Source organism: Lepidochelys kempii, chromosome 19 (genome assembly GCF_965140265.1).
Source record: "Lepidochelys kempii isolate rLepKem1 chromosome 19, rLepKem1.hap2, whole genome shotgun sequence".
Classification (NCBI taxonomy): domain Eukaryota; kingdom Metazoa; phylum Chordata; order Testudines; family Cheloniidae; genus Lepidochelys; species Lepidochelys kempii.
Genome location: NC_133274.1, coordinates 8,732,698 through 8,756,358, shown reverse-complemented (window position 1 = coordinate 8,756,358; position 23,661 = coordinate 8,732,698). Strand labels below are relative to the sequence as shown.

The 23,661-nt window shown below is 48.2% G+C and overlaps 1 protein-coding gene across 1 annotated transcript in view; it reads left to right on the top strand.

The window, feature by feature from the left end:
- The window catches only part of RUNX3 (RUNX family transcription factor 3), a 62,852-nt gene extending 41,053 nt beyond the window's left edge, over positions 1-21,799 (top strand). The window contains exon 5 of the mRNA XM_073317732.1: positions 17,685-21,799. Coding sequence (XP_073173833.1) covers positions 17,685-18,208 — 524 coding nt within the window. The 3' untranslated portion in view covers positions 18,209-21,799. The remainder of the gene's footprint in view (positions 1-17,684) is intronic.
- The last annotated feature ends 1,862 nt before the right edge of the window (positions 21,800-23,661 follow it).

The following is a 23,661-nucleotide window of genomic DNA, read 5'->3' as shown; positions in this document are numbered from 1 at the left end:
AGTTTGGCTACCCATGTGTGTCGCTGCAGATTGTCAATAGGGATTGAGTGAATCTTCTTTCTGGAACATAAATTGTTAATGGGCACCTATGGGCTATGGCCCTATTCTGGGCAATGTGGGGTAAGTTTTGTGACCGTCACCAGCAAAAGAAAATGGGAAGCAATATGGACTAGAAGAGCAGCATTCGACTGTAACCTGAGTGGGCCTACACACAATCCCCTCGGGTGGGCAATGCCTGCTTGGAGTTGCATAGGGGACTTTTGAGCTATGACTCTCACTTGCTCTAGTCACTGGAGGATCAGTGTTCTGGGCCTGCCTATGTACATGCCAACCCTTTTCCTCATTCTCCAGGCCTTGCTCAAACCGAGACAGAGCCAGCTCCAGCTTTGGCCATGTGGAAAAACCCTCCCACCTGCCTCCACGCTGCCTGCCACCGCCGAGGCTTCTGCTCCGGTCTGTAAATTGCATAGAAAACGGACATACTGGTCCAGACCCTACTTTCCAGCTGAGGTTGATGGAGTGACTCTGGCGTTAACGCTGGGGTAATTTAGAGCAGAATCTGACCCTCTGCACAAGCCTTTCACTGAGGCAGCCCCTGGCGTTTATAAATAGCCTCCCTCTTCCTCCACCCCCCACACCGTCCCCGTAAAACAATCATCCTGAGGTTAAATCTAAAAATGAAAAACCTCTCAGGAAGAGAAAAACCTGATCATTTCTGGTGGGCCGGTGAGGAAGTACATAAGGAAAGTTTACCCATGCCCAAGTTCAGAGCGCCTGATTGTCTTCTCACTTCCGTCAGTTTCACACCGTTAAATGCCATTCATTTCAGTGGGGTCAGTCCTGGTGTACACCAGCATTAGTGAGAAGAGAATCAGGCCCTTCATATATCTGCATGCAACTGCAGTTTACTCCTGTTACCATCCCTCGTCAGGCCACAGTCTGCTTTCACTTGGCACCAGTGTAAATGCAACTGGAGACAAAGGGGTTGCTCTCGGTTTACACCAGAGTAACTAAGGTCAGCATCTGGCTCTGCAGTGTGTTAAATAAGCGAGGCAAGATCATCAGCTCTGGTACATAAATCAGCATAGCTCCATTGACTTCAGCAGAGCTGAGTTAATTCTAGTGAACTTCTGTAGAAGATCTGGCCCAATATTTCTCGAGCAAGCCCTGTGAAATCTGAGGTTTTAAAAACTTGGCTCTCCCATGCACTGTGAAATGCCAAGCTATCATTAGAACGGTTTGAAATTTTTCCCTTATTATGGGGCGTGCACAGACACAGCTCCGTGTTGCTGAATTTCCCATCTTTGTTTCTTTTTTCTTTTCTATTTGTCTTAGGTCCTTACCTTGCGGGTTTTGTCTCTTAACTAGAATAGTTGATCAGCCTCCAAAAATTAAACGCTATGTTAAAGGAACATATGTCAGACTCCCTGAGGCTGTTCTGAGGTCACGTTGTTCAGTGAAGGCAGTCTGAATGGTAGCAAATAGCTGTGGTACTAGGAAAAAATGTAATTGTCCTAATAGTTGACTAGCTTTCCCCAGGATTCTTTCTTTCTCTCTGTCCAAAATATGGGCCTGGTTCTGCTCTACTGAAGTCAGTGGGAACATTACCAATGATTCAATAGGAGTGGGGCAGGGCCTGAGATACTATGCAACCCAGCATTCTAGAGTACTAAGGGTTTGTCTACATGGAGAGTTATTCTGGGGCAGCTATGCCTGGTTAACTGTGTGTGTGGATGCTCTTAGTCCGGAATGTGAGTGCCTTCATCCCTGGGTTAAAATAATTCAGAATCAGGCACTCTTATTCCTGAGCAACAGGATCCACACATGGAGTTAATCAGGAATAGTTAATCTGCTTTAAATTCATACTTTACTTTATTCTGGATTAATGTTCATGTGTGGACAAGCCTGAAGTAACACAAAACAGACTCAAAGCCAGTGGATCCAGATGTGAGGATTACGCTGTCATGGGGGATTCTTCCTGTGATATCCGTATGCTATGCCAGCCCACTGGCTGTGGATGTGTCACCATGGTCAGGAAAAAGGACATCTCAGCACTTGTGCAATCCCTGGCTGCAGGAACAGGTCTTGGGGGCCATCGGCATCTTGGGGAACCAGATCGGTGCAGAATCAGCCCGGGGACTGGGGCACAAACGTCCGCCCACCTCCACCTACCCATGCCTTGAGGGCAGCTGAGAACAGGGCATCTTGTTTTTAGAGCAAACCACCCCAAAATGGTGGCTTTTAAAAATAACGATGTGTGTGTGAGCGATGGATTTCAAAAACTCACACTGCTGTCTCTTCCAGCAATGGCGTAACACAAGTGGATGGGGCGGTGTGCCTTTAGACCGGCAGAATTTGGTTTTCTCGTGTGTGGAATTTTCCTACCTTTTTAGAATTGAGACAAGATGCGTCCTTACTGCAAACTGCCAATCTGACCCAAACATATACCAAACCTCAAGCGCCCTTCTCCTTGCGCCAAAGACGGTGACAAAGCAAAGTGTGACATGATTTATACACGCACTTGCAACATGTTTCCTCTAGCTGCCGTCCGGGCCCCTGGGCTGTAGGGGCTTCATGAATGACTCACTGCCGCATAACTGACATGGGTCTCGTTAGTATCAGTTGTTGCGGGGGTGGGGCGGGGGGAAAGGGAGGGAGGCTCCTTTGAAAACAAGAAACGTTGTCACCTTCCTGTTGGGTGTTTCAAAATTGTTTCCCTGGGTTGGCTGGCCAGTTGCTGGAGTGAACCCAAATGCGGAAGAACCTGATCCGGCTCTCATCCCATTGTTGCTAATGAGAATCTTTCCGTTGACTAGGGTGGGTGTGGGCTCCGGCCATATGCCAGTGGTATTCCACAGAATGATGGGGCGTGATTTTTACAGGCACCAAGCAGCCCCCTCCCCACCCCCCAGCTCCAGCTGATGTCAATGGAAGCCGCTCAGCACCCGTGAGAATCGGGTCTGTGTCACCTAGCACTTGACTTTTAAGAAGGCCAGTAAACCCATCGATCCTTGTAAGCAGCCCTGTGAGCTCATTACTATTAATGGCTTGTGCTGGGTGGGAATTCAGGGTAGATAATTGGAGTGGTCCCTTCCAAGCTTATTAATAGCCTTATTTTATAGCTGGGGAAACTGAGGCATAGAGCAATGTAGCGATTTGCCCAAGGTCACCCAGTAAGTCAGTGCTGGAGCTAGGACTAGAACCCAGGGCTCCTGAGTCCCAGGGCTGTGCGTAATCCATAAGGCCATTCTTCCCCAAGACCAGGCTACTGCAGGTAACACAGTGGGATTCGCTTGGTGATGACTTGTAAGCCAAGAAGGTAGCCTGGTTAGAAATGACTCCTGGGCAAGGCCCTGTGTCCAATTGCAGCCCACGTTACATAGCAGGGACCCCTGGATTAAGCATCACAACCCCCTGCAACCCCATTCATCCAGTACAATCCCAGCGGGGTCCCCTGTTATTTTTCTATGTTGCTATTCAATTCATTTAACGTGCCCTCCCCACCTCACCCACATTTTCAGGGTGCTGCAGAGTTTGGCAATGACAAGGCACGACGGCCTCGTAGAAGCTACTAGGAAGAAGGAGGATGTTTTGCCCACCACTGCAGGGGGGCTTCGGGTTTTCAATCCCCAGGGGAGTCCATTTTGGTGTCCTGGGGACCGTGGGACAAGGGAGGCTTTTGGGACATGGGGGACGTGGCTGCATTTCTTCTTCCTTCCCTGATTTGGGTTGGGAATGGAAGCGACTTTAAATATGGTGCAGGGGAGTTTGCATTCCTCATGCCCCAGCCCAGAAACTCTCAGGAGCTGCTCCCCCAACACAGGCATCCAACAATAGTTTAGTAGCTTGCCAGTTCTCCTAAAATGGCCAGCAGCGAAATAATTATCAAGGGTGACTTTTAAACAAGCCAAATTAGGGTTCAAAGTCAAGACCCCTGGGAGGATCCTGGGGGTAGCTCACAGAGTTATTGTTTCAAACTGCCCGCAGACTCAGGCAGACAGCGGTAGCGGCCAAAGCCTCTAGTTGAGATCGGGGACCCAGTTGTGCGAGGTGCTGTTCAAACACATAAAAGGAGACAGCCCTCAGCCTGAAGTGTTCACAGTATAGTGTAAAGACAAGGTTTCGTCAGGGAGTGCGAATATCACGCCTGTAGCAGGGCGTACGGTGATACCAGTCAGAGGGACATGTGGTAATAGAGACTACCTGTGTGCACAAATAGGATGCTTTTTAAGGATCCAAAATAAAAATGAAATATAAGTCACCTTTCTTGCAAATCCCCTGGAAAGGACCAGGGAGACACGGGTCTCTGCTACATTAGAAAAATTGCACTGGTTTAATTAAATTGATCTCGTTAGAACCAGTGCAGCACCTTGTGTAAATGCACTTCAACTAGTTTAGTTCCAGCTTAAATTAGTCTGGCTTATTTGGGCAATTTGCAAACCTAACTTTGCTGCCTAGCATCCATTGACTTCAAAGGAAAGAGGGCGAAGCCAATGCTGAAAGTCCCGCTCATGGTGCAGCTACATTAGGGGTTCTCACCAGGTTGATTTTAGATCAATTTAGTTAAACCCAGGACAATTTGTCAAGTACAGATTAGGCCACAGAAGAATGCTTTACCATATTCACTTAAAGAAAATCTTCCTTCCCCCTCTTTTTATGTTTGTAAAGTACTGTATTACTTTTAATAGGTCTCGTGGAATAGCCTGCTAGTACCCCAGTTTTTCAGGCATGGTCTACATTTCAAAATTAGGTTGACCTAGCTACATGGCTCAGGGCTATGAAAAATGTTGCATTCTGAATGGTGTGATGAGGTCAACCTAACCCTCTCCCCGCCCCAAGTGTATAGGGGCTAGGTCAACTGGCGAATTCTTCCATTGACCTAGCTCCTGCCTCTCAGAAAGATGGATTAACTACAGTGATGGAAAACCTCCTTCTGGCAAGGTAGCAAGTGTCTACATTACAGCCCTGCATCATCACAGCTGCTGAGCCATCGCTGGGCCATTGCAATGACTGTAGTGTAGACCTGGCCTCAGAAACGCAATGTGGCTGTTCTAAGGTTAAATTCTAAATTATAGACCTAGCCAATACTGTTCATTTCTGCTCCCTCGTCCTCCAGGAGCCCATCCAGATTGACTTATAGTTGCTTTAAAATAGCTGTTTCTTGGGCAGCTACTAAATTGTTTCCAAAGGAAGTTAGGCAAGCATTAGTGGGAAGAAAATAAAATGTGGGCTATAATTTTCGCCTCAAAGGAAGGAACATACCAAGATGGGTTTCCTGCCTTCTTTCTATCTCTGAGTATTCCTCTGTCTTTAAATTGCTCTTCTGAGCCAGTGAATTAGATTTGCACATTGGACAATACTCCCTGAAATGAATCGAGTTTAAAATGTTTAAAGATGGAATATAACCTAGTAAAGAAATGCAGCATCACGATGAGACACAATAATAGCACTTAAGCACTTTATTTCATAAAGAGTATGCAAAGGAATCACTGATGTGCAGCCACCACTGGATTAGAGCATGGCAACTGTTTACCAGCAACAATTTATGAAGTGAAACAAAACACCCTCTTTGTTTGCACCTGCAATTTGGCATCGATACTAGGGTTAACAGCTCTTCTCTTGCGGGTGGGTCGTGGGATCTTTAGTGGTCAGGATCTTGGTTTTCCTTCAGTCCACACTGACTTAGCTCTTGATGCTTCACTGACATCATCTAGCCCAGACCCCCCCAGAAGAAGATTGCACAGTCGGTAGGTCTCTGCCTCATTGCACAGGTCTGTGCTACTGTGTTCTGATGCAGGTTTGGGGGCCACAGAGCAAACTAAGTGCTGCGTACTGAATCACCATGGCGTTCCTTAAGGGGTCTCCCCTCTCCAAGCTTTGACCTGACACACAGCTCGTGAGGTAGTCGGGCTGCAGGCTGTCAGTCTCACCGAATACCAGCCAGTCAGGGCTTTTGCTGCTCTTTGCAATACAGGTGCATAGTGAAATGTGGGCTAGAATGCTGCTAGCCTAGGCCCAGATTCACAAAGATACCTGGGTGCCTCACTCCCATGGTAGATCCATGGGAGTGAGGCACCTAAATAGCTTTGGGAATGTGAGCTCCGGTGCCCAGCAAAGCTGAGGTGTGTCAATTTAAGGACCTGGGAACAAAGAAGCTGGTGGGGGTGGATTTTGGTGAGTAGATCGGAGGGCTCTGTGTGTGTTCATATAGCTCTAAATTTCAAGACATTTACAAAAACAGAAGGTTTCAAGTCGTAAATGTTCTTTACACGCTCGAGCAAGTACCCCTGAGATGCTCAGATAAGCTGTATGGTATTTCAGACACAGCAGAGGAAGTAATCACATGTAGTTCATGAGTTAGTTATATCAGATACAGAACAACCGCTTTGCTGGTTGCAACGGACGCTGTTCACACCTTGGCTTTTCAATGCCCCAAAATAAACTCTGTTCTGTTTTCTTTCCAGAAACATTCACCATTTTTTTTCTCACCTTCTTTGTTGACTCTGACTTGAAAGTAAATGCACTCGCTCACAGATGTGAGAGGTGACAAGTAGCCATGAGGATGGGCGTTTAAGGGAGGGTTTGGACTCCTCTCTAGAAAGCAGGAGGATTTGATATTCCAGAGAACAAACTGTCTCTCTCTGTGGACCACCTACTGCCCATACGCCCAGGTGGACCCTCTGTGGACCACCTACTGCCCATACGCCCAGGTGGACCCTCTGTGGACCACCTACTGCCCATACGCCCAGGTGGACCAGCCATTAGAAGTACAAAAGAGCAGGGAGAGAAGAATGTTGGAAGACAATTTAGGTACAAGGAGAACAAAAACTAGAAGGGACAGGGGGGAAAAGAATCAGAGGCACAGAGAGATGTAGAGATGCAGTTTTCTCCCCCACCGCTCGCTGTCTTTGACACACACACATTATATACAGAAGTGTAAAATATCATTCGTGTTTACATTGTCATCAATCATCATGCCATATGGCAGGAAAGTAGGTTTTTTTTCCCCCCTGGGCTGGATTTTTCATGTCAATTTTGCAAGGCATGTACATACACACATCACACAGCTATAGTCAAGCTGAAAAAAATCTTTTTAAAACTTTATCAAGTTTTCCATTGACTCTCTCGCTCTCTATATCTATCAGCTCTGTTGTGTATGTGTGAAAACAGAACGTGTATGTGTGTGCCTGGAAACACACACACACATACAGTGCTTTGCTGCTGACTTACTTGGGGAAGACATGTTACCTGTCTGTGCCTCAGTTTCTCCATCTATAAAATGAGGCTCATGACACTTTATGGCAGGCAAAATTTTCAAAAGCACCACAGGGTGGGATTCCCGACAGTGTTGCGGCACTTAACGCCCATGTTTCAGTGGGAGTTAGGCACTTAAAGACCCTTGTGACTGCCACTCTCCACGCCTAATTCACTCTTGGAAATGGGACTTGGGCATCTAAATCACCTCCTGGCGAAGCTGACAGTTTTACCCGGTCACGGTATGGAGCACTTTTGATGACGGGCCGGGCAAAGCGTCGCTGCTTTCCCACTGGCTCTTCGCCTTCACGGTAAGACGTGTTCGCTAGTGTTCGGCCTACACTTTCCTCTGCCCCCTTTCCTCCTCTGTACGCCGATATTATTTATACCCCAGGGACTTCCCATGGCCCCCAAATAAATCCGTCCTCCTTGTAACCTAAGCCAGTCACCTATTCATTAGTGGATCCCCTGTTCCCCCCCGCCCCTCCCCCCGGCCCATGTGCCCTGAACTTTGGCTACACTTCAGTCCGAGGGGTGACTGGAGCACGTGCAGACGTCCCCGAGCTCGCTAGAACAATGGCAGGGAAGCCGCGTGTCGAGTGGCTAGCCAGGGCTAGCCAGTGGCTAGTCGAGTGGCTAGCCAGGGCTGCTGCGACCCGAGCTGCTGTGGCTTCACCGCACCGCAATTCACTGTTGTTAGCGGCTCTTGCTACTTCCACGCCAGAGCAGGTATCCCGAGGCGTGCTGCAGGCCCCCGTGGAGGCTGGACCCCCCCATTCCCCAGAATGTCCCTGCTCGGCAGGGGATCAGGTCCAGTGGGAACGGTGCAGGCCCCGAAAGGCAGCGAGGCTCGGCTTTGGGTTGCCCAGCCCTCCTGGGGCAGCTAGCAGCTCTTCAGTGAGGAGGCAGAACCTTCTTCCCCGCATCAGAGACGCGCCTCCCTCCTGCTGCGGGACACAAAGCGTCCCCGTGCGGGCGCCTCGTGAGCCGGCGGCTCCCGCTGCTGACCCACGCGGGCTTTGCTGCCGTTCATAAGCAGGCATTTGGTACAGCGCTTGTCCTTTAGCTCCTCAATGCCAGAAAAGGCCTATATGGGCTCCCAAGCTGGCAGGACACTGAAGTCACTCTGTCACTTGGGCTCAGCTGCTTTAGCTGGAAAAGAGCTACATGGCTTTGAAAGCTGGTTTGTCTGAAGCGTGGCAAAAGCAGGGGGGAAGGGGGGGCTTTAAGACATGCATATTTCACTGGCACAAAATAGGGTGTCTTGCTGGCCTGCTCCTCCACACCATCCCGATGCCAGAACAAGCCCACCTACGAGACAGTGACATTAGCAGTCAGGGCTTTGACCTCTCCATGGCTTTTATTTAATACACATTCCACGCTTCCCCAATCTCCCATCCAAAACACTGACATTTCCGCTGGGCGACTGGGTCAGATTTTGGAGTAGTTGGGCACTCGAGTCAATCTTACAATGGTTAAATTCTTACATCTAAATGGGCTTATTCAGTTAGTGCAGCAGCTGGTGTGATTTCGAGAAGAAAATAAACATTTCCTTCAAATATTTTGATTGGCAACTGGACAGCTGAAATACTCAAGCTCAAATTGCCAGGGTCTAAAAAGCGAAGGGGCTGGACAGCTATAAACCAAGTCAAGCCATCGTAAATTTGCAGATGCAACGCGTTGCATCTGCGTGTGTTGCATGCAGTGGATTGTGTGTGTGTGTGAGAGAGAGAGAGAGAGTTTAAAAAGCAGCTCTGATTTCAAACGGAGTGAAGGGCTGGTGAGGAGAGTGTAGATACAAGGTACTAACTCCGACTTTCCTGGCATGCGCTGAGTTGGTTGTGCAAATGGTATGTTCACTCTAGATTGCCCCTTGATCACTTGTTTAATGTGACAGAAGGTTCTTTTGCTGTTGCAATAGGTGGTTATGGAACGCATAGAATCATAGAATATCAGGGTTGGAAGGGACCTCAGGAGGTCATCTAGTCCAACCCCCTGCTCAAAAGCAGGACCCATCCCCAATTAAATCATCCCAGCCAGGGCTTTGTCAAGCCTGACCTTAAAAACTTCTAAGGAAGGAGATTCCACCACCTCCCTAGGTAACGCATTCCAGTGTTTCACCACCCTCCTAGTGAAAAAGTTTTTCCTAATATCCAACCAAAACCTCCCCCACTGCAACTTGAGACCATTACTCCTTGTCCTGTCCTCTTCTACCACTGAGAATAGTCTAGAGCCATCCTCTCTGGAACCACCTCTCAGGTAGTTGAAAGCAGCTATCAAATCCCCCCTCATTCTTCTCTTCTGCAGACTAAACAATCCCAGTTCCCTCAGCCTCTCCTCATAAGTCATGTGTTCCAGACCCCTAATCATTTTTGTTGCCCTTCGCTGGACTCTTTCCAATTTATCCACATCCTTCTTGTAGTGTGGGGCCCAAAACTGGACACAGTACTCCAGATGAGGCCTCACCAATGTCGAATAGAGGGGGACGATCACATCCCTCGATCTGCTTGCTATGCCCCTACTTATACATCCCAAAATGTCATTGGCCTTCTTGGCAACAAGGGCACACTGCTGACTCATATCCAGCTTCTCGTCCACTGTCACCCCAGGTCCTTTTCCGCAGAACTGCTGCCTAGCCATTCAGTCCCTAGTCTGTAGCTGTGCATTGGGTTCTTCCGTCCTAAGTGCAGGACCCTGCACTTATCCTTATTGAACCGCATCAGATTTCTTTTGGCCCAATCCTCCAATTTGTCTAGGTCCCTCTGTATCCTATCCCTGCCCTCCAGCGTATCTACCACTCCTCCCAGTTTAGTATCATCCGCAAATTTGCTGAGAGTGCAATCCACACCATCCTCCAGATCATTTATGAAGATATTGAACAAAACCGGCCCCAGGACCGACCCCTGGGGCACTCCACTTGATACCGGCTGCCAACTAGACATGGAGCCATTGATCACTACCCGTTGAGCCCGACAATCTAGCCAGCTTTCTACCCACCTTATAGTGCATTCATCCAGCCCGTACTTCTTTAACTTGCTGACAAGAATACTGTGGGAGACCGTGTCAATACAGCTAATACATTAATACAGCTAAAAGAAAAGGAGTACTTGTGGCACCTTAGAGACTGACCAATTTATTTGAGCATAAGCTTTCGTGAGCTACAGCTCACTTCATCGGATGCATACTGTGGAAAGTGTAGAAGATCTTTTTATATACACACAAAGCATGAAAAAATACCTCCTCCCACCCCACTCTCCTGCTGGTAATAGCTTATCTAAAGTGATCACTCTCCTTACAATGTGTATGATAATCACGGTGGGCCATTTCCAGCACAAATCCAGGGTTTAACAAGAACGTCGCGGGGCGGGGGGGGGTTGGAAAAAACAAGGGGAAATAGGTTACCTTACATAATGACTTAGCCACTCCCAGTCTCTAAGTCATTATGCAAGGTAACCTATTTCCCCTTGTTTTTTCCTACCACCCCCCTAGACGTTTTTGTTAAACCCTGGATTTGTGCTGGAAATGGCCCACCTTGATTATCATACACATTGTAAGGAGAGTGGTCACTTTAGATAAGCTATTACCAGCAGGAGAATGGGTTTGTGTGGCGGGGGGGTGAGAAAACCTGGATTTGTGCTGGAAATGGCCCAACTTGATTATCATACACGTAAGGAGAGTGGTCACTTTAGATAAACTATTACCAGCAGGAGAGTGGGGTGGGAGGAGGTATTTTTTCATGCTTTGTGTGTATATAAAAAGATCTTCTACACTTTCCACAGTATGCATCCGATGAAGTGAGCTGTAGCTCACGAAAGTTTATGCTCAAATAAACTGGTTAGTCTCTGAGGTGCCACAAGTCCTCCTTTTCTTTTTGCGAATACAGACTAACACGGCTGTGACTCTGAAACCTGAAATTAATACAGCTGTTCTATTTGGAACTTGTCAAGTCTATTATGATTCAGAACGTCAGGGGTGACTCTTCTGAGAGCAGCAGGAGCAGACTAGGAACTCGGGCAAGATGAACATGCTTCCAAATTTCATTAGAGGACAATGATGCCCAGCAAATATGTAGGGAAAATTTTAGCTTGGTGATGAATTCCAGTTCATCGTTTGCGAACTAATTGTGCTTATTACTTGTATAAAACTTCAGGCTCTGTTGTTCGGTTTGTTCTTGTGGGATAGAGTTGGCTGAATGCTGCAGAAACACAGGTTCACCATTATACGTATGACAGCGGGGCCTAGAGCCCGCAACTGAGAGCAGGGTCCCATTGTGCTAGGCACTGTAAGTACACATACTTAGAGAGAGTTCCCGCCACACAGAGCTCACAGTCTAAACAGACGAGCCTGACCCTGGATGGGGGAAATAATATATTATTAGTATCTCCATTTTATGGGGGACACTGAGGCAGAGGGAGACTAAATAACGTGTTCACAGTGATACAGAGAGGCTGCAGCAGAGTTGGGAAGTGAATCCAGAGCTCCTGGACGGTGTCTTTGCCACAAGATCATCTTTTGTCTCCACTTGCAACCTGTGTGTCGTTGTCTAAAAGTGTCCAGAATGGGGTCTGTGTGCACCACTGCCCTCTAGCGGACAGAATGTCAGCTCTCGTCCAGGTGTTGATCACTTTGCAGGGGTATTGCCATCTGATGGGCGCCGCTTGGAAAAGAGGCCTGACATAAAAGCGACTAGTGCTTCACAAAGAGCCGGTCACCCAGCATGGGAGAGCTGCAGGGTTTGTAGCCAAGGGTCCTTTGATCAAGTCCAAGTGGGGCCAGAGTCTAGTGTCCCGTGTGAAAGTAGGAACACTCTCCCCACAGTGGCCCAAAGATGCACCCCAACATCGCATCAGTTGGCGGCTGAGTGCCGCTTGGCACAGTCCACAGAGCGGCCTGTGCAAGGCAGGTCTGGTGCCAAACGCTGCAGCGTGGGAAGAGCATCCAGGCACAGGCCTGATTCGGTCTCAGGGTGGGCTCTGGATGCGAGCCACGGGGCTGTCTAGCCACATGACGCATGCCAGGCTTACGGGATGACTCTTACTTTGGCTAACGCACCACAGGTTGAACAGGAGCCTGCCGGAACGAAAGGCAGGAGCGGCTACGTCGGGCGCACCAGAAACAAGGTTCCCTAGGCAGGGGCCGGATCATAGCAGCTCATATTATCTGTGGGGTGGCACAGTGGGGGGACCTGTAGCACGCAGTCACTGGTGTGTTACACCTGCATTGCTTTAGCTTCACTACACCAGCCCCACTTCTGTCCAGCCCGTGTCCCATTCTGTCGCTAGGGGCTGTCGCTCATTCAGCAGCTGCAGTTTTGACAGCCTGGGGCAGGGTTTGGCTAGCACGGTGGGGCAGTGGCTTGCAGGCAATATAGACACATGTCCCTTACTCAGTTACCCCTTAGTGTGTCTCTCGGTGAGGGACAAAAAGCTTCAATCGGTAAGGCCTGGCGGGTAATGCCTTTCCCCTCAGAAAACCTGAGCTTAAAGCCCGGAGTTTGTGTTAACTCCTTGTTGGAATGGGTGCTATCACAGCCGTAAAGGCCTGATGATACCTAGTCGTACACGTGGCTGTGCAAAGCGGGGCCTTGCCCGGTCCGGGAGTGCAGGCAACGGGCACCCAAGCAGTCGGGGATATTCCGTGGGAGCGCTAATCCGCAGCACACCCGTTCTGATCCCTGGGAGGTTGTTATACAACCCAAGAGTGGCTATAAACAGAGCTAACACTGCTATTCAGCACACTAGGAAACTTTTTCCCATCCCTACAGCCCGTCAACCTCCCCCATCTGTCCTGTTTGGGCAGGATCTGCCCTAAGGATATTTCCCACTTTCCAGTTGGCTGGCGGTGTAAAGTGTCTACAGCTCCAGGATGGCGCCATTTCTCCCCCTTTGTATTAGAAAGGTGGGTGGGATGGCGGGGGGGAGTGGGGAATCAGAACACAAAGAATGCCATTATACAGGGAGGTGGTGTGTTGTTCCGTGGCCACTGTTTGGATTTTCCTGGCAGGACAACGCCCCCAGAGATGAAGGATGAGAATTAAAAAAACAAACAATCAGGGCTAGTTTTACTGCTGCTCTGTAAAAGCTGAAACCTTCTTCCGGATAAGACGTTAAACCCAGGTCCTGACCACTGTTTGCAAGCATGATGTTAGCACAGGTCTCCTGGCTAAATTCCAGCATGAGGAGTTAGGTCCAGCCCCCTCCTGTTCCTTCCATAGTTTCAGATGGCTAAGATATGCGTCTTCACTTCCTGGTTAAACCGCTCTGCACTGTGGCATGCTGGCACTGAGGTGGCTGTATTTCGGCGGTCAGAGGTGTATAGATATAGACAGTTGTCTAAGAGGCGTAGGTGTGTTGCAGCGAGCCTGCAAAGTGTACATTGTAGTTTAAGTTGAGTCAAGATGAGACTCATACCACTACTTAACATGCAAGGACTCAATGCTAATGAGCATGCATTATGTACAGAGGGCAGCATACCGATCCAGATTCAGCCCTGGTTTAATTCCATTGCATCTGGCTCATTATCTCTGTGTCACTGGCTTGTTCTGAGGTGTAAGAGCTGACACCTGGAAAGCTAGCAGTATTTGCATGCCGTAGAAGGAGTTTCCATAGACCTATCTATGGGGGAGGGATAGCTCAGTGGTTTGAGCATTGGCCTGCTTAAACCCAGGGATGTGAGTTCAATCCTTGAGGCAGCCATTTAGGGTTCTGGCCCAAAACTGGGGATTGGTCCTGCTTTGAGTAGGGGGTTAGACTAGATGACCACCTGAGGTCCCATCCAACCCTCATATTCTACCCATGTCCTTTTCCATAGAGCTCCCTGCACAGGGCCTTTAATTAACACTTTGATACAGTTGCATCTAAATAGTAGCAAGTATGGATTCCCAAGCGGTGCAAGTATAGACCAATAAGAAGTTGGCTTAAAAATAACCCCCTTTTGAGTATATTATGGAGGCAAAGGGAAATGCGCCCTGAGAACTTATCTTTTATTTCAATTTGCTTTTTATGGACTGTTATTTATGGGTATATGAAATATAATGAAGGGAGGTAACTCCCTCTTGGCTCAGCTCGTGGTACATGGCTTGGTGGGTCTGCTCACCATCTGAAGTGAGATGGTCACCATCTGTATTGGACGACCGGGTGAAGCTGAATTCCTAGGGATGGCCTAACCCTGGGAGAAATGTAGCAAATTTGGAGGCTGCTTCCCTGAGAAGAGTCCAAAGATGACAAATGAAATTGCATGTGCAGGAAGCGATGGGGAGGGGGGGCCCCCCACGGGCTGTGATGCAATAGGTGGTGCTCTTCCCCTTATTGCAGAACGGCTCGGTTCCTTTTACGCAGCCGTACCATCTTCTTGTATTGGGAACTTATCAGGTGTCAAAAGCTAAGCAGGTCTAGACAGGCCAATGCTCGAATGGGAGATCTCTTTTGTGGATTCATGGCTTCCTGGGAGGATATTGTGCAGCCAGAGGTCCTGCCTTTAGGATGAGATGTAAAGTGAAGGTCCTTCGGTCATTTGCAATGGTTAACAATCGCACAGTGCCTTTCCCAGTAGCATAAGGGTGTTAGCCAGGAGATACTGGACAAATTCCAACATGAATAATTCCCTTCTCCTGCCCTAAGATTCCCCCCCTGCATTCATGGTAAGACAGGACCCTCTTCTTCACTTCCCGTCCCAAACTGCTGAGTAACATTGCTGGGCTGTATTTTGGTGGTGGATGGATGGATTTTGTTCTGCTTTACAATATATACATATAATTTGTAAAGCATTTTGGGTTGAAAAAGCACTATCAAGGTTGGGCTTTATTTATTAGCCTCATATTTAAGAAAAAGGCAGTGTACCTACACTGCACCTCACATCCACTCCTGGGTAGCCTAATCTATCTGCTCCCCTTTAAAATAAGTCTCCGCTCCTACCCGCTTGCAAGGATCTCATTGTTCTAATTCTGCTTCTGATACAAAGCCACAGGCCAGCTCTGATTGTGGGCTGTAGCTTTAGACCAGCTGCTTAGACCAGTGCAAATCAGGAGTTAAGCTATAAAAGTTAGTCGAATCACACGCGTGTAAGGCAGATCAGAAACACAGCTTCTAAGTGTATTATTGCCCTCCTCCTAATCCATTAACATGTCACTGTTTGGTGATCAGGACGCTCATATCATAGGGATACAGTGCAACCTACAAAGCGCCCTCGGTGTAGACGTGTATGGAGAAAGATCCCATCACTTGTATTTTGTCATGACAGAAAAAAGCTACAGTGAAAAAACGACAGTGTTCTGGTCCAGGGATTGAGAAAGAGCAGCCAGGGTTGACCCTATGGGCCAGATTCAGAGCTGGTGTAAGGGGGTGCCACTCCATTGAAAGCAGTGGGGCTAGCCAGCCTGTGGCTCGGGCTGGGACTCTAAGGACATGTTGCATGGAGACCATGGGTCTGAGGAGAGCTGCTTTCCACTGTAGTCTCCCGCAAAGGTGGTGTTTGGAATGGGGCTGAGGGAAGCCCCTTTCTTGTACCTCCTTTGGCCAGCTCCATTCTCCTGCTGCTGCTCGGTTAGAACAGGAATAGTTCAAGGGCCCAGAAGTGGAGATGCTGGGAAGACGTCTTGCCCACTCTCTGACCCACCCACAGGGGCTGTGAGGTTGTAACTGGCCCAGCAGCAGCTTTCACCATTGTGGCAAGAACCATGAGGCTAACTCTTGCCCTCCCCACGCAATGAACTGCAGGCGGGTCAACCCAGGGTGGGCAACACTCGGCCCTTGAGCACCTGGGCTTTGCAGTGACTCATACCACCTCGGCTCATCTTTGCTTTGTAGCAGGTCCCCCAAGCCCACAGACGTGCTGGAATCCAGGGGGAGAAGCCACAGATCTTAAGGCAGCCGCCGAAGTCTGGCACAGTCATGAGAAGGACCAGTGCTCCCCTGGGAACTATGCCATCTTGGACTCCCTTTCCTAGCTTGGTCTGCCTGGGAAATCCTTTGGGTTTGCAGTGGTGGACAATTTCCTTGACCTCCCCCCAAACAGATGGGGGCTGCCCCAATGTCTGAGGGAATTAGAGGGGACGCCCCTTTATATCGGCCTCCCTGCCCCTCCATCAGACTTTCGGCCAGAAGGACCAAGTTTTCCACTCTTTTTATATCCCCTCAGAGGCAAAAAGCAGCAGGGACATGGTGGCTCAGCCTGGGAGCTTTCAGCTGTATGTTTATCAGCTCCATCCCCTGATGCTATCAGCCTGAACAGGCCACCCACACGAAGGCTTAACGACCTGGCCTAGACTCCGGCTTTCCCTCCCTGGCTCTGTTTGTGCGTGTGTGTACACCAAGGGGGCCTGACTGACTGGCTCAGGGACTGGCTGTCTGGGGCCCTGTGCCGGTTTATTTGCTACACAGCCCACGCAATGGCTAAACAATTTTTTTGTGTTTATAGCTTTTTTTTTTTCTGCTGGAGACGGATAAACCACTAGAGAAATAAGCTTATCCCCGTTCTTTCGTGGATAAGAAACAACAGCTTTTAGGGCAGGAAACCGGACTGGCCTAAACAAATGACTTTTTGTAGCTTCCACAACTCTGCTTAACTGCAGATTTAGGACGTGCCTCTTACTGTGAATTTTATTTCTTGTGCTGGAGACGCAAGGACGACTGCACCAACACCAGGCTGTGAACCATGCTGTAGAGTACCATACAGTGCTGTGCAGAGTATACAAGCAAAGATACCTCACCCTCCCCATCAGTAGAACTCAAAGAGCTTTTACCAAGCACATTGGCCCCATTTTATAGATAGGGAAACTGAGGCACAGGGAGCTGAAGTAACTTGCACACGATCACTCAGCAGACCAGAGGCAGGCATAAAACCCAGGTTTCCTAAGCCCTTGTCCGGTGCTCTAGCTACTAGGCAAAACGACTTTGTTACGCAACTGCTGATTGGTGTTAGATCCCTACTTTGTGTTTTGTTGTTCACATTCCTAAATTGTTTATTTATGAGGCATAGGTTAGAATGTCTTCTGTTTCACGGATTGATTTGAGTAAAGGCTGCAATCCTCTCGCCATTGAGAAAGGATAACGATAGGCCTAATGCTGGTTGCGAGGGCTGGTCTGCACCCAGTTTTCCTATCACTTTTGTACCCAGTTTAGAAACCAATACAGTTAAGTCAGTGCAGTCCCGTAAGTGTGGATGCAATCCCTTTATGGAGTCAGTGCAGTCCCATGGTGTGGATGCAGTTCTATCCGTATAAAGGTGTTTAGATCAGTGTGGCTTTTTTCCTGTTGCAGAGGCAGGAATAGACCTTTGGACTTGTTGCTCACAGGACCCTGTTTGGACAAATCACTCACTCTCCCGTTAAGCGTCAGCCCCAAGTACACCCTAAAGCTGCGCCCGTCAGCTGTGGTCTTTGTTTTCCAGCAGGAAAAGCCTAACCAGCCAATGTTCTTTTTTCTTGCAAACAGGCACGTCGGATCTGAGCCCCTTCTCTGACCCACGTCAGTTTGATCGCTCCTTTCCCACACTGCCGACCCTGACCGAGACCAGGTTTTCCGACCCCCGGATGCATTACCCCGGCGCGATGTCAGCGGCCTTCCCTTACCCCGCGACGCCCTCAGCCTCAGGGATCAGTGGCATCAGCATGACCAGCATGCCCACCACGACCCGCTTCCACCACACTTACCTTCCGCCACCCTACCCTGGCTCCACCCAGAACCAAAGTGGACCCTTCCAAACCAACCCTTCCCCTTACCATTTGTACTACGGTACGTCGTCCGGATCGTACCAATTCTCCATGGTGGCGGGAGGTGAGCGCTCACCCACAAGGATGCTGTCCTCCTGCACGAGTGCCTCAGTGGGCAACAACTTAATGAATCCCAACCTTGCTAATCAGAATGATGGCGTTGATGCGGATGGTAGTCACAGTAACTCGCCTACAGCCATGACGACTACCGGGAGGATGGATGAATCTGTCTGGAGACCCTACTAGGAAGGACTCAAGGAGGCACGTGTAACTTGAACCAAATAAAACGCCCATCAATGTGTTACTCCTGTCAATCGCAAATAGATCAAAATGAGGCCTAGCACGGGACGTCTCCCAATCTGAAGGCAAATCAGGATCCTTCCCTCACCAATATAGGTAATTGGCAAGCAAAGATGGACCAGAGCTGTATACAGTTCAAAACACACGTCCACAAGGCTTGAATTGGTCACTCAGTGAGGTTCCTTTGGTCACTTTGAAATGGGTGGATTGTATATAGGAGTGTGTGGAATCAGATGTTTGTTAATTGCCCAGCTGTGGCTATGTTCAGAATGCCTATCCATCATCTCGCTCTTAACCAAAAAAACCCCTGTCCTCCTGCAGAATCATAGGTGTTAAGAGAAAATTTTAAAAAGGCCCCAGAAATCAGCCAGTCCATCTCTCTGCAAATGCAGGAAGAACGAACTAAGAAGCCTTAGCCACTCGCCCCCTCCGGAAAAGGGCCTTTAATCACCAAACAAACCAGAGCTGCCCGCATCAGCTGAGACGTGAGTCTTGTTTACAGCAAAACAGGTGTGACTGGCTCTCGCTGACGCAGTTAAGGCTCTGAAGAACATTGCTAGCGAGTGAGCAGGTATCAGCCATGTGAACAAGTGCTGTGATATGATTTTGAAAGTGGTTGTATTGTGATTTTTGTTTGTTTGTTTGTTTTCAACAGTAACATGGCTGATCCCACGCTTGACGACCTCCCCAATCCCCTTCCCATATGTTTACATGAGATGTAATTTTTTAACACAATGTGTTTTCCTTTCGTCCTGACCTGGACGTTAATTCCTTGCTACTTCTAGTTAGTCTCGATGGTTGCGTCCGAGACGAAGAAGGCGTTTGGGACAATCCAGCGTGTGAGGTGCACTTACAAACACGTTTGCTGCAAAGAGGACGCGGAAGCCTTTGGAATTATATGAAATCCAGCGTAGCGGCTTCTCCTCGCTCATTTCCAGGTGGAACGCAGGCAGCTGTGGCAATACTTAGTATTTATTTTATGATTCGCATCCATTTTTACACCCAGAGTGGCTCTACACACCATGCGTTTGTGCTTAAAGAAAAGAGATTGTCGGCTGATTCTTGAAGTACTGACTGAGATTTGACTGACCCCTCAATTTTAAATAAAACGTAACCCCCTGGCTTTATTTTAGACAAATGAAATCATACTATATAGCACTTCTCATCTCAAAGTGCTTAGCATAATTATGCCTCGTATCACAACCCCTGTGGTGATTTAGGGCACTGTTATTATCCCCATTTTACAGACAGGTAAATTGAGGTAGAGGGATTCGTTGAAGGCCACATACAGTGGCACTCCTGACCCACGCTTACCACTGGTAACAGAGCAGCCGCTAGAGGCCTCGGCGGAGATTACGCCCCATCGTGCTGAGTGCTGTACAGATACATAGTGACTATCCTCCACAGTGACCTTACAACTGAAATAGACAACGCGTAGGGAAGTAAACAGGGGACATCACACAGGAGCTCTGTGGCAGAGTCTGGGCTAGAAGCCAGCATTCCTGGGTCCTTGGGATCTCCCTGGACCACGCTGCCCCTCCGCATTGCTAGCTGACATAAATTAGTTCCCTGTGCTTCAAACAGGAATTAGGGCCTGGTCCTAACATAACCTTACTCACACTAGTTGTTCCATTGAAGACGATGAGACGACTCCTGTGAATAAGGTACGTTTGCCTGGATAACAGTTTGCCACTTCAGCCGGCAGCTGGGTTGTAAGAGCTCCCACTCTAGGTCACTGAATGTAGCACACCGGTGGCAGGGATGGGAACAGAACCCAGGACTTGTGTGTTGCAAGAGGTACTTTAAGCAGAGGGGGGTCCTGCTCCTGTGTTAATGGATACAAAAGGCTACTAAAGCAGAAGCATTTTCCCTCCACTTTGCACTGGTGTAAATGACTGCACACGGCGAAGGGTGATGGAGAGTCAGGGCTTAGAATTAGATTCCCAGTCCTATTAAATAGGAAGACCCCGTGGGAGTTGGGTGCTTCAGGATGTGAACTAGAGGTCTCCTCTAGTTATGTGGCCACTTCAGAGGAGATATATTAATAATAATGCTGAAGCATAGTTCTAAATTCATACTAACCCTGTGAGTATTTAACAGAGCCCGTGGCTGGGGGTAAGCATCTCTCCGGCAGGGTGATGTAGAACAAGCCAAGCGGTAAGCATCCCTCTGGCAGGGTGATGTAGAACAAGCCAAGCGGTAAGCATCTCTCCGGCAAGGTGATGTAGAACAAGCCAAGAGTTGCCCCTTTTTTTCCCTTAACTGATTATGAAACTCCTACTACTCAGTGGGTTTTTTTAAGTTATCATGAGAATTATTTGGCATCTGGCTGCTTATGTTTGAGTGAGTTAAGGTTGAATTTCAATGAGACCTTGAGCGCCTTTGAAAATCCCATCCTATGCACCACAGCTAAAGCAAAGATGGTTGGCTTGTCAAATCTCAGTGGGTATCTTTCCAGCAATCAAGTGACATAAAATGCATTACCATTTAAATATGGGATTGGGACATCAAATCATATGTACCTAGATTTAGTTGTAAAGCTGCAATGACCACTCATGGATTTAAAAACTGCAAACTCCACTTGCCTTAGCAAACAGCAAGCCCATGCCTCTTGATTGCTATCTGTCTGTCAAACTGGACTATGGCAGCCTGTCTTCTGATGCGTTCAAGTTTATCAGTACAATAGTTCCACTGATAGAAAGCACAAAGAAAATAAGGAATTCTTCATACCAATTTAATGGTGTTCATGGAGTATTTAAAACCAAAAAAATATATATATATCTGCAACTATGTTCCTTTATGACATATTGTCATATGAAGGTGTAAATACAGACACCTCAATTTTATGCAAATGGTCGCAAAACTGGCCAAAAGAATTTGCTTTGCACTATCATTTGCTTTTTTGTTGTTTTTTTTTTAAATGCACAATCGCTTGTACAGTAAAACCTTTGTCTGGCTTATGAAATATTTAACTGTAAAATCTAATTTTTTGGTCTTATTTGTTAGAATAATATAATTCTTAAATATGTTGAAGGATCCAGTTCTTAATAATGCTTCCTATACTTGTGTGTGCAGGGTCAAAGCCAGAAACAACCAAAAAAATGAGACTAGAAGGACGCTCTTTCTGTAGCTAAAGATGGCAGAGATTTGTTTTGTTTAAATGGAATTTTATGATGGACATTGCAAAAATGCTAGTAACACCAAATAATGTGGTTATTTGTGTAATATACCAGGCCTACTTGAAGGTAACTCCCTATATTTAATATGTAACCCATCTTTTTACCTGTAGCACTTGTCACTGGGGAGGGGCGGGGGTCTGCTCCCACTGAAGTCATTAGCAGGAGTCTGCTGCTTTTAGCTTCAGCGAGCGCAGGATCAGACCCCCTCTTCTTAGCCTATCTTGTGAATAGGTGGACTCGAGTTTGTAAGAAGCCATAGCGAAGTGGCCAGTTCTGCTTTTCTATTATAAACGTCGATGTTCTTATCAAATGTACGTGATTATCTTGTCAGGCATCTGTGTAATCATTTTAAGGCCTTTCCACGTGGAATAATAAATGTATGGTTACAAGTCTCTGCGGTGCCTCCCGCCTGTTCGATTTCCTCGTGCTGCTCACCAGTGTTGTCCAAATACACAGACTCAATCCCAACGCTTCCCCTGGCCCCAGTGCCTGACCCCTGAGGAGCTACAAGCAAGTCCTCAGCTCGTCGTCGGAGCTCTGCTCATTTACACAAGCTAGAGGTTTGGCCCACTAAGGCATTTAACTCACACCCTGAGGGCTGTGTAAGGATAATTGGCTCCATTTTACAGATGGGGAAACTGAGGCACAGAGCATCTACTTGTACTGAATTTGCATTGGAAAGCAGAGGGTGCTCAGCACCCAATGTGATCAAGCTCTACTCCAGATTGCCCCCCCCACACACACACACCCTTTATTTTAAACGTCCCTTTGGATGGAGTACGCACAGAGAATGTATGCAGTGGACTGACTGGCGCAAGAGGGCCTGCGCCTAATGGGTTTTATACTCACGTAACACTGATTCCAATGGCGTCAGCCCCGCTTCATGCCGGTGAGAAAAGAGAATCACGCCCAAGGAAACGTGCCTGGCGGGGCATAGTGCTGAAAACCCCCCCTTTTTCTCTATCACCATCCTCCCAAGAGAACGCATGGGCTAGGGGGGTATCTCCCCCATGCCAAACAGCAGACCCTACGCATTGCCAGAGAGACCAGATCAATCTGGTTTTTAAGTGACTTTAGCCCATAGCTCAGCTCCACACAAACTTGTGTGCACCGCAAAAGAGCTGAAATGTCCCAGGCTATGTAAAGACGGAGTTGCTGAGACAGGTCCATACCTCAGGTGGAAACTGGCTTCTCATTACAGGCCTGATTTTTGACCTCCCCCTTTGCAGAATTCTGAGGTGCTAGACATTTAAGAACGGTGTGTTTTCATAACCCACCGGCTCAGGAAATTCTGCTCTTGAACAGCAGACAAAAAATTGGGCCAAGCTCCCAATCTAAAATAAGGTGGTGTAAAGCCGGAGCTATTCCACTGAAATCCATGGCATGACTCCAGAGTGACACCAGCAATTCTGAGAACAGAACTCAGCCCCTTTATTAACGGCACCTCACACATCGGCTGTGAAGTCAAGCCGCATGATCACTGCCTGACCGATGGGTAAACTGAGGCACAGGGCCCAATCTAAAGCCTAAAGAAATGAATGGAAAGACTCCAGCAAAATGTGTAGCAAACCCTAAATGAACTGGCCAAGGCTACACACGGTAGCATGTCAGTTGCAGAAAAAAACGAATAGATGTCAGGGATGCCGGTGCCTAGCAGACTGCTGGACCCACTACTCCCAAGCCTATTAAACAAGAACAAAGTCCCTCAGCGTCCACAAACACTGTGTCACAATTACAGCTGAAAAGCAACGCCACAGATTGCAGTAAAAACGTCGGCCTAGCTTCCTGGGCTTGGGAGGCCTGCCACGCTTTTTATTTATTATTTTGCGTCCCCCCCATGCCGAGATGCCAGCTGCGTGCTGCACAAATGCAGCTCAGAAAGCCAGTCCCTGCCTGGAGCGCTAAGCCGCTTGCACAGAATTAGGCACGCAGCATGTGAGAGAGTTCTGATGCTGAGTGATTCTTCAGATGTGCCTTTGCACCCGGTTGCATGACTTTAGCCCGTGGTTGCATGGGCGGGGGGGAAAAAACCCCGACGCAACCACAAGAAAAGCTGATATGGGTGAGAACTCAGCTTCACAGCCTCGGCCAACGGAAACGCGTTTCAAGTGAAGCCAGAGGCGGAACTGCCTATTTTCCCCACAGCTACTGGAAGAGGAAGCACCCAGAGATGAAACTCTTCTTTACAGGAACTTTCCATTCCAAACTGATCCGAGCGAC